General features: G+C 48.8%; 1 protein-coding gene across 2 annotated transcripts in view; it reads right to left on the bottom strand.

Annotated features, from left to right (window-relative positions):
• Positions 1-1,606: 1,606 nt before the first annotated feature.
• DDX28 (DEAD-box helicase 28) overlaps positions 1,607-10,542 on the bottom strand; it is a 53,197-nt gene continuing 44,261 nt past the window's right edge. For both annotated transcript variants that reach the window (XM_085889126.1, XM_085889127.1), the window contains exon 15: positions 1,607-2,142. In XM_085889126.1, the coding sequence (XP_085745252.1) occupies positions 1,981-2,142 (162 nt within the window). In that variant the 3' untranslated portion in view covers positions 1,607-1,980. The remainder of the gene's footprint in view (positions 2,143-10,542) is intronic.

The raw sequence follows: 10,542 nt of genomic DNA, 5'->3' as shown, positions 1-10,542 counted from the left end.
CACTTTGAAATTCCTGTTTAATTTTCAAGTCAATCAAATTAAAATTGACGATTTTTCAGTTTAACATTGTTGATTTCAGAGGTTTGACCTTGAGTTGACCTTTTGATCTCAAAAATAGTTGATTTCCCAATTCAGTGACGCATGTGGTGCAAATCCTGTTCAAATTACAAGTCAATCGGATGAAAAATGATTAGAAGTTTGACTTCAAGACAACCTTTGACCTCAAAATCAATCGTCTTCTCAGGTGAGACTACTCCACCTCAACAACTTGAAGTTTCGTGAATATCGGTTTTAAATTGTGACCTGCAGGTAATTGACAGACAGACAGACAGACAGACAGAATAACAATCGACTGACCAATATACTTGAAAAATCTTTGATTTTGCAAGTAGCAAACAAACACAAATGCAATACCCTCTCTGCAGGAGGGTAAAAATCACACATTCCCCATGGGGAGAACTTAACATGTGGCAAGTTTCAATTTTTTTCCATGGAGTGGTTTGGAAGATACAGAAAGCCTGGCGTTGGCTTAGCGCTTCAGGTGGCTGGCTTAGGATCTTCGGGTCCTGAGTTTGAGTCCCTGTCATCAGTTGAATGAACACCAGGTGGGATTGACTCAGCCTACCATCCTTCTGAGGTCAGTGAAATGAGTACCAGTGTCCTGGTAATAGGAGCATTGCATCAGCAGCACAGCCGTGCCCTCAGCCAACGATGCTCCCCGAAACCGTGTACTGTATATGTAGGAAGAGGAGATACAGGAGGTCAAGTTTTTCCTTTTTTCCAACATTGCAGCCACACCATGTGACCTATGTCATAATTATCATGAAAACATTCTACATGGGTAGTTGCACCTGTAGTGAAAATTATCAATTGGATAAGCGGTTGCAGAGAAAACAGAAAATTAGCAAGGACGGACGGTCGAACAACCCAAAAACATAATTCCTCCAGTGATTTCGTCGGTGGCGGTACAAACCCCCCCCCCCACCAAAAACACTTCACCTTTTTTGTGACAACCATTGGTAATTTCACATGTTTATTGTGAATATGGGCATCGAACTCTGCAGTCGAGTCCAGTGAGAATGAAAAAGGGTTTATTCTCGTCCTCAAATCCAAATTCGCAATTATCCACATCCGACCAACCTCTCTGCCATTGCTTGCACGATTTCACGAGGAATTTTTTAAAAACTAACCTTTTTTTGTGACCTGGTTTAATTTCACATCATTTTTAGTGACTAACCTTTTTTATTGTTTTAGTGACTTGATACTTGAGTGATTTTTTTTTATATTTTATTTTAAACAGTTTACTTATTGTGACATGTTTTGCACACTCACTTTTTTCCTTTAACTTGTATGTTTATAAATGTGGATTTTTCTACAGGTATCGCTTGTGGTTTTGTATTTAAATTTGTTTTAAAAATATTTCCTGTTGTATGCAGATAGAAACCATTGTGAACTGGTTTGAACTCATTCCATGCAGCCAAGTCTAGTTTAAACCAGTTTCCAATCATTCCCAGATGTTTTATCTTCCAAGTGGATGGAAATCTGTAAAATTGGTTTGAAGCAGTTGGTTTCTTTTTAAAGTCTTAATATTCATTCCATATTGTCATGGGTGTTAAAATTTTTAATTGAATGAACATACTGACCCCAAACCTCACACAAGTTTCCATCACATGGTACAGTATATTGCAAATGAAGATCAAAACGTAACAGCTCACAAAAGACCCAAAAAATATATTTTTGGTCCTTGGACATTTACATTCCACGTAGTTTTTCTCGTCAATCATCCTCAATATTTTAACGTTTGAGACAAAATTAGACTGTTTGTCTTCAGGATTATTCAGTGGATGACTTGAGATACAAGGACAAACCTTCAGGGTGGGGATTACAACGAAGCCACTTTTAACCACGTTGTTAAAATAGGACACAGTTTATTTACAATTCAGAACACTCGGCTTTTCTCCGCTGTAGGAGAGAAGTTCATCAATACGTTGGGATTTCGACATTCAGCACATCATTTTTATCGCCTTCTACTTCTTCACCATAATCTTGTGGTCTGAACGTCTCCAGGTCATGGTGTGCCAGAAGCCTGCGTTTGAGGTTCGCATCAACACCCGGAAGAGGTGTGTGTCTTCGTACAGCAATCTGCCAGGATATAATTTCATTTTCAAGTCAATTTACGAAATAAATACAAGGTGGAAGCATGTAGAACTTGCTCTCCAAGTTAAGTTTTCTGAATCTGATCTGTCGTCTTTTTTTTTTTTTACCTCCACCGCCAAAGCTGGATGGACGTTATGTCTTCCCCCATTTGTCTCTGTCTGAGAGCAGGACATCTCAAAAAGTGATGGATGGAGTCAGACAAAATATTGTTGCAGGGTCAGGTGAGAAGACCACAAGGTGGGGAAGCTACGTCGATTCCCACCAGACTCCCCAGAATTGTAGGCCGTCGCGCACGGATAATTCCGTGACGCGGCGGGTCGCTTAAGCGACCGTGGACGCCAATAACTTAAACGCGTGACCTCGGGTCCTCCCACCTATGGAATAGAATTACCAAATTAACCACCGGGGAACCACGCCCTCTGTACGCCTTGTCCGAACCGGATCACTCCACCGGATCGGATCCCCTTTCCGGATCGGATGCAGCCGAGCGACACTGCCAAGGACGGAGTGGCTCGAAGGAACGGACTCAGGAAATAAGACCCGGCTCAACCTGGATTCGAACCATGCTGGACCAATGAGGGAAAAGACAAAGGCGAGCTGGGAACATTTCGACAATAATTATTTATTTACAGCAAGCGAGGAAAAGCATGTGGCACAACAAAGGTTAATTGGGTATGTGGCGCAGGGAAAGAGGAGAGGGGTGTGGGGGGTGCGACAATTATACAAGCAACTTACCAAAGCAGACAGTGCAGACTTGACGTGAGATTATTCACGGAAACGATAATAAAATATCTTCTACAGACTTACTTAATGGACAGGCGCCAGCACACTCAGACACACACACAGAAAAAGAAACCCCAGATGGACTTTTGCAGCCAGGCAGGGAGGAAGTTGAGGTTACAGTTCTCAGGACCTGGGTGTTTCAGGGGAGGGATGCTCTGTGGTGCGGCACCCAACAATAGCCACGTTGTTTTGGCCACAGCCGAACGTGTGGAGATCGTGTTCCGAACAGGAGGAGCTTGAATGGAGAAGGGAGGAGTCCAGAGGGCGAGGGTGAAGCAATGGTCTGTCTCTCTCTCTGTCTCTCTGTCTCCTTCCGTCTCTCTTTCTGTCTCTCCGTGTCGCTGTGTCTGTCTGTCTGTCTCTCTCTGTCTCTGTCTCTGTCTCTGTCTCTGTCTCTCTCTCCGTGTCCTTCCGTCTCTCTTTCTGTCTCTCCGTGTCGCAGTGTCTGTGTCTGTCTCTGTCTATCTCTTTGTCTCTGTCCGTCTCTCTCTTTCTCTCTCTGTCTGTGTCTGTGTCGCCGTGTCTGTCTCTCTCTCTCTCTGTCCACCTATCTGTTGCTCTCTTTCTCTCTCAGTCTCTCTCTCTCTCTGTCTCTGTCTGTCTGTGTCTGTCTCTCCGTCTCCTTCCGTCTCTCTTTCTGTCTCTCCGTGTCGCTGTGTCTGTGTCGCCGTGTCTGTCTCTCTCTCTGTCTGTCTGTCTGTCTCCCTCTCCGTCTCCTTCCGTCTCTCCGTGTGTCTGTCTGTCTCTGTCCGCCAATGTCTCTCTCTCTTTCTGTCGCTGTCTGTGTCGCTCTCTGTTTCTCTCTCTGTCTCTCTCTCCGTCTCTCTCTCTCTCCGTGTCGCTGTGTCTGTGTCGCCGTGTCTCTCTCTGTCTCTGTTTCTCTCTCTGTCTCTCTCTCCGTGTCGCTGTGTCTGTGTGTCTCTGTCGCTGTCTATCTCTCTTTGTCTCTGTCCCTCTCTCTCTCTCTCTCCGTCTATCTCTTTCTCTCAGTCTCTCTCTCTCTCTGTCTCTGTCTGTCTGTGTCTGTCTCTCCGTCTCCTTCCGTCTCTCTTTCTGTCTCTGTGTCGCCGTGTCTGTCTCTCTCTCTCTCTCTGTCTCTCTCTCTCTGTCTCTCTCTCTCTCTCTGTTTCTGTCTCTCTCTGTCTCTGTCTCTGTTTCTCTCTCTGTCTCTCTCTCCGTCTCTCTCTCTCTCCGTGTCGCTGTGTCTGTGTCGCCGTGTCTCTGTCTCTGTCTCTGTTTCTCTCTCTGTCTCTCTCTCCGTGTCGCTGTGTGTCTCTGTCGCTGTCTATCTCTCTGTCTCTGTCCCTGTCGCTTTGTCTGTCTGTCTCTCTCTCTCTCTCTCCGTCTATCTCTTTCTCTTTCTCTCTCTGTCGCTGTCTGTGTCGCTCTCTGTCTCTCTTTCCGTCTCTCCTGTGTCTGTGTCGCCGTGTCTGTCTCTCTCTCTCTCTGTCCACCTATCTGTTGCTCTCTTTCTGTCTCTGTCTGTCTGTGTCTGTCTCTCCGTCTCCTTCCGTTTCTCTTTCTGTCTCTCCGTGTCGCTGTGTCTGTCTCTGTCTCTGTCTCTGTCTCTGTCGCTGTCTCTCTCTCTCTCTCTCTCTCTCCGTCTATCTCTTTCTCTGTCTCTCTCTCTCTCTCTCTCCGTCTGTCTCTTTCTCTGTCTCTGTCTCCTTGCGTGTCGCTGTGTCTGTGTCGCCGTGTCTGTCTCTGTCGCTGTCTCTTTCTCTTTCTCTCTCTCTCTCTCTGTCGCTGTCTGTGTTGCTCTCTGTCTCTGTCTCTGTCTCTCTTTCTCTCTCGCTGTCTCTCTGTTGCTGTCTCTGTCTCTCTCTCTCTTTCTGTCTCTCTTTCTGTCGCTGTCTGTCTCTCTCTTTCTGTCGCTGTCTGTCTCTCTCTGTCCGCCTATCTGTCTCTCTCTCTCTTTGTCTGTCTGTCTCTTTCTCTCTCAGTCTCCTTCCGTCTGTCTCTTTCTCTCTCTCAGTCTCCTTCCGTGTCGCTGTGTCTGTCTGTCTGTCTCTCTCTCGCTCTCTTTCTGTATATCTGTCTCTGTCTCTGTCTCTGTTTCTCTCTCTGTCTCTCTCTCCGTGTCGCTGTGTCTGTGTGTCTCTGTCGCTGTCTATCTCTCTGTCTCTGTCCCTGTCGCTTTGTCTGTCTCTCTCTCTCTCTCTCTCTCCGTCTATCTCTTTCTCTTTCTCTCTCTGTCGCTGTCTGTGTCGCTCTCTGTCTCTCTTTCCGTCTCTCCTGTGTCTGTGTCGCCGTGTCTGTCTCTCTCTCTCTGTCCACCTATCTGTTGCTCTCTTTCTGTCTCTGTCTGTCTGTGTCTGTCTCTCCGTCTCCTTCCGTTTCTCTTTCTGTCTCTCCGTGTCGCTGTGTCTGTCTGTCTCTGTCTCTGTCTCTGTCGCTGTCTCTCTCTCTCTCTCTCTCTCTCTCTCTCTCTCTCTCTCTCTCTCTCTCTCTCTCTCTCTCTCTCTCTCTCTCTCTATCTCTTTCTCTGTCTCTGTCTCTGTCTCTCCGTCTCCTTCCGTGTCGCTGTGTCTGTGTCGCCGTGTCTGTCTCTGTCGCTGTCTCTTTCTCTTTCTCTCTCTCTCTCTCTCTGTCGCTGTCTGTGTTGCTCTCTGTCTCTGTCTCTCTTTCTCTCTCGCTGTCTCTCTGTTGCTGTCTCTGTCTCTCTCTCTCTTTCTGTCTCTCTTTCTGTCGCTGTCTGTCTCTCTCTTTCTGTCGCTGTCTGTCTCTCTCTGTCCGCCTATCTGTCTCTCTCTCTCTTTGTCTGTCTGTCTCTTTCTCTCTCAGTCTCCTTCCGTCTGTCTCTTTCTCTCTCAGTCTCCTTCCGTGTCGCTGTGTCTGTCTCTCTCTCGCTCTCTTTCTGTATATCTGTCTCTGTCTCTGTCTTTCTGTCGCTGTCTGTGTCGCTCTCTGTCTCTGTCTGTTTCTCTCTCTGTTTCTCTGTCTCTCTCTCTCCGTCTCCTTCCGTCTCTCTTTCCGTCTCTGTCTCTGTCTCTGTCTCTGTCTCTGTCTCTGTCTCTGTCTCTGTCTCTGTCTCTATCTCTGGCTCTGTCTCTCTTTCTGTCTCTCTCTCTCTCTCTCTCTCTCTCCGTCTATCTCTTTCTCTTTCTCTGTCTCTGTCTCTGTCTCTCCGTCTCCTTCCGTCTCTCCGTGTCGCTGTGTCTGTGTCGCCGTGTCTGTCTCTGTCGCTGTCCCTTTCTCTTTCTCTCTCTCTCTCTGTCGCTGTCTGTGTTGCTCTCTGTCTCTGTCTCTGTCTCTCTTTCTCTCTCGCTGTCTCTCTGTTGCTGCCTCTCTGTCTCTCTCTCCGTCTCTCTCTCTTTCTGTGTCTCTCTCTTTCTGTCGCTGTCTGTCTCTCTCTGTCCGCCTATCTGTCTCTCTCTCTCTCTCTTTGTCTGTCTGTCTCCTTCCGTGTCGCTGTGTCTGTCTCTGTCTGTCTCTCTCTCGCTCTCTTTCTGTATCTCTGTCTCTGTCTCTGTCTCTCTCTTTCTGTCGCTGTCTGTGTCGCTCTGTCTGTTTCTCTCTCTGTCTCTCTCTCTCCGTCTCCTTCCGTCTCTCCGTGTCTGTCTCTGTCTCTGTCTCTGTCGCTGTCGCTGTCTCTCTCTTTCTGTCTCTGTCTGTCTGTCTCTCTCTCTCTCTCCGTCTATCTCTTTCTCTGTCTCTGTCTCTCCGTCTCCTTCCGTCTCTCCGTGTCGCTGTGTCTGTGTCGCCGTGTCTGTCTCTTTCTCTCTCTCTCTCTCTCTGTCGCTGTCTGTGTTGCTCTCTGTCTCTGTCTCTGTCTCTGTCTCTCTTTCTCTCTCACTGTCTCTCTGTTGCTGTCTCTCTGTCTCTCTCTCCGTCTGTCTCTTTCTCTCTCTCAGTCTCCTTCCGTCTGTCTCTTTCTCTCTCTCAGTCTCCTTCCGTCTCTCCGTGTCGCTGTGTCTGTGTCGCCGTGTCTGTCTCTGTCGCTGTCCCTTTCTCTTTCTCTCTCTCTCTGTCGCTGTCTGTGTTGCTCTCTGTCTCTGTCTCTGTCTCTCTTTCTCTCTCGCTGTCTCTCTGTCTCTCTCTCCGTCTCTCTCTCTTTCTGTGTCTCTCTCTTTCTGTCGCTGTCTGTCTCTCTCTGTCCGCCTATCTGTCTCTCTCTCTCTTTGTCTGTCTGTCTCCTTCCGTGTCGCTGTGTCTGTCTCTGTCTGTCTCTCTCTCGCTCTCTTTCTTTCTGTATCTCTGTCTCTGTCTCTGTCTCTCTCTTTCTGTCGCTGTCTGTGTCGCTCTGTCTGTTTCTCTCTCTGTCTCTCTCTCTCCGTCTCCTTCCGTCTCTCCGTGTCTGTCTCTGTCTCTGTCGCTGTCTCTCTCTTTCTGTCTCTGTCTGTCTGTCTCTCTCTCTCTCTCCGTCTATCTCTTTCTCTGTCTCTGTCTCTCCGTCTCCTTCCGTCTCTCCGTGTCGCTGTGTCTGTGTCGCCGTGTCTGTCTCTTTCTCTCTCTCTCTCTCTCTGTCGCTGTCTGTGTTGCCCTCTGTCTCTGTCTCTGTCTCTGTCTCTCTTTCTCTCTCACTGTCTCTCTGTTGCTGTCTCTCTGTCTCTCTCTCCGTCTGTCTCTTTCTCTCTCTCAGTCTCCTTCCGTCTGTCTCTTTCTCTCTCTCAGTCTCCTTCCGTCTGTCTCTTTCTCTCTCTCAGTCTCCTTCCGTCTGTCTCTTTCTCTCTCTCAGTCTCCTTCCGTGTCGCTGTGTCTGTCTGTCTGTCTGTGTCGCTCTCTGTCTCTGTCTGTTTCTCTCTCTCTCCGTCTCCTTCCGTCTCTCTTTCCGTCTCTCCGTGTCGCTGTGTCTGTCTCTGTCTCTGTCGCTGTCTCTCTCTTTCTGTCTCTCTGTCTGTCTGTCTCTCTCTCCGTCTATCTCTTTCTCTTTCTCTGTCTCTGTCTCTCCGTCTCCTTCCGTCTCTCCGTGTCGCTGTGTCTGTGTCGCCGTGTCTGTCTCTGTCGCTGTCCCTTTCTCTTTCTCTCTCTCTCTCTGTCGCTGTCTGTGTTGCTCTCTGTCTCTGTCTCTGTCTCTCTGTCTCTCTGTTGCTGTCTCTCTGTCTCTCTCTCCGTCTCTCTCTCTTTGTGTCTCTCTTTCTGTCGCTGTCTGTCTCTCTCTGTCCGCCTATCTGTCTCTCTCTCTCTTTGTCTGTCTGTCTCTCTGTCCGTCTCACTGTCTCTTTCTCTCTGTCTCCTTCCGTGTCGCTGTGTCTGTCTCTGTCTGTCTCTCTCTCGCTCTCTTTCTGTATCTCTGTCTCTGTCTCTGTCTCTCTCTTTCTGTCGCTGTCTGTGTCGCTCTCTGTCTCTGTCTGTTTCTCTCTCTGTTTCTGTCTCTCTCTCTCCGTCTCCTTCAGTCTCTCTCTCCGTGTCGCTGTGTCTGTCTCTGTCTCTGTCTCTCTTTCTGTCTGTCTCTCTCTCTCTCTCTCTCTCTCCGTCTATCTCTTTCTCTTTCTCTTTCTCTGTCTCTGTCTCTCCGTCTCCTTCTGTCTCTCCGTGTCGCTGTGTCTGTGTCGCCGAGTCTGTCTCTGTCCCTTTCTCTTTCTCTCTCTCTCTCTGTCGCTGTCTGTGTTGCTCTCTGTCTCTGTCTCTCTTTCTCTCTCGCTGTCTCTCTCTTTCTGTCGCTGTCTGTCTCTCTCTGTCCCTTTGTCTGTCTGTCTCTCTGTCCGTCTCACTGTCTCTTTCTCTCTCTCAGTCTCCTTCCGTGTCGCTGTGTCTGTCTCTGTCTGTCTGTCTCTCGCTCCCTTTCTGTATCTCTGTCTCTGTCTCTGTCTGTCTCTCTCTCTCTCTTTCTGTCGCTGTCTGTGTCGCTCTCTGTCTCTCTCTCAGTCTCCTTCCGTCTCTCTTTCCGTCTCTCCGTGTCGCTGTGTCTGTCTCTGTCGCTGTCTCTCTCTTTCTGTCTCTGTCTGTCTGTCTCTCTCTCTCTCCGTCTATCTCTTTCTCTTTCTCTGTCTCTGTCTCTCCGTCTCCTTCCGTCTCTCCGTGTCGCTGTGTCTGTGTCGCCGTGTCTGTCTCTGTCGCTGTCTCTTTCTCTTTCTCGCTGTCTGTGTTGCTCTCTGTCTCTGTCTCTGTCTCTCTTTCTCTCTCGCTGTCTCTCTGTTGCTGTCTCTCTGTCTCTCTCTCCCTCTCTTTCTGTGTCTCTCTTTCTGTCGCTGTCTGTCTCTCTCTGTCCGCCTATCTGTCTCTCTCTCTTTGTCTGTCTGTCTCTCTGTCCGTCTCTCTGTCCGTCTCTCCGTGTCTGTCTCTGTCTCTGTCGCTGTCGCTGTCTCTCTCTTTCTGTCTCTGTCTGTCTGTCTCTCTCTCTCTCTCCGTCTATGTCTCTCCGTCTCCTTCCGTCTCTCCGTGTCGCTGTGTCTGTGTCGCCGTGTCTGTCTCTGTCGCTGTCTCTTTCTCTTTCTCTCTCTCTCTCTCTCTGTCGCTGTCTGTGTTGCTCTGTGTCTCTGTCTCTGTCTCTGTCTCTCTTTCTCTCTCGCTGTCTCTCTGTTGCTGTCTCTCTGTCTCTCTCTCCGTCTGTCTCTTTCTCTCTCTCAGTCTCCTTCCGTCTGTCTCTTTCTCTCTCTCAGTCTCCTTCCGTCTGTCTCTTTCTCTCTCTCAGTCTCCTTCCGTGTCGCTGTGTCTGTCTCTGTCTGTCTGTGTCGCTCTCTGTCTCTGTCTGTTTCTCTCTCTGTTTCTCTGTCTCTCTCTCTCCGTCTCCTTCCGTCTCTCTTTCCGTCTCTCCGTGTCGCTGTCTCTGTCTCTGTCTCTGTCGCTGTCTCTCTCTTTCTGTCTCTCTGTCTCTGTCTCCGTCTATCTCTTTCTCTTTCTCTGTCTCTGTCTCTCCGTCTCCTTCCGTCTCTCCGTGTCGCTGTGTCTGTGTCGCCGTGTCTGTCTCTGTCGCTGTCCCTTTCTCTTTCTCTCTCTCTCTCTCTGTCGCTGTCTGTGTTGCTCTCTCTCTCTGTCTCTGTCTCTCTGTCTCTCTGTCTCTCTGTTGCTGTCTCTGTCTCTCTCTCTGTCTCTCTTTCTGTGTCTCTCTTTCTGTCGCTGTCTGTCTCTCTCTGTCCGCCTATCTGTCTCTCTCTCTTTGTCTGTCTGTCTCTCTGTCCGTCTCACTGTCTCTTTCTCTCTCTCAGTCTCCTTCCGTGTCGCTGTGTCTGTCTCTGTCTGTCTCTCTCTCGCTCTCTTTCTGTATCTCTGTCTCTGTCTCTGTCTCTCTCTTTCTGTCGCTGTCTGTGTCGCTCTCTGTCTCTGTCTGTTTCTCTCTCTGTTTCTCTGTCTCTCTCTCTCAGTCTCCTTCCGTCTCTCCGTGTCGCTGTGTCTGTCTCTGTCGCTGTCTCTCTCTTTCTGTCTGTCTGTCTGTCTCTCTCTCTCTCTCTCCGTCTATCTCTTTCTCTTTCTCTGTCTCTGTCTCTCCGTCTCCTTCTGTCTCTCCGTGTCGCTGTGTCTGTGTCGCCGTGTCTGTCTCTGTCCCTTTCTCTCTCTCTCTGTCGCTGTCTGTGTTGCTCTCTGTCTCTGTCTCTGTCTCTCTTTCTCTCTCGCTGTCTCTCTGTTGCTGTCTCTCTCTTTCTGTCGCTGTCTGTCTCTCTCTGTCCCTTTGTCTGTCTGTCTCTCTGTCCGTCTCACTGTCTCTTTCTCTCTCTCAGTCTC

Source organism: Eptatretus burgeri, chromosome 7 (genome assembly GCF_056783735.1).
Source record: "Eptatretus burgeri isolate ZD-2024b chromosome 7, Ebu_testis_v1, whole genome shotgun sequence".
NCBI lineage: Eukaryota > Metazoa > Chordata > Myxini > Myxiniformes > Myxinidae > Eptatretus > Eptatretus burgeri.
Note: the sequence above shows the minus strand (reverse complement) of the source record. Positions and strands in the feature narration are given on the sequence as shown.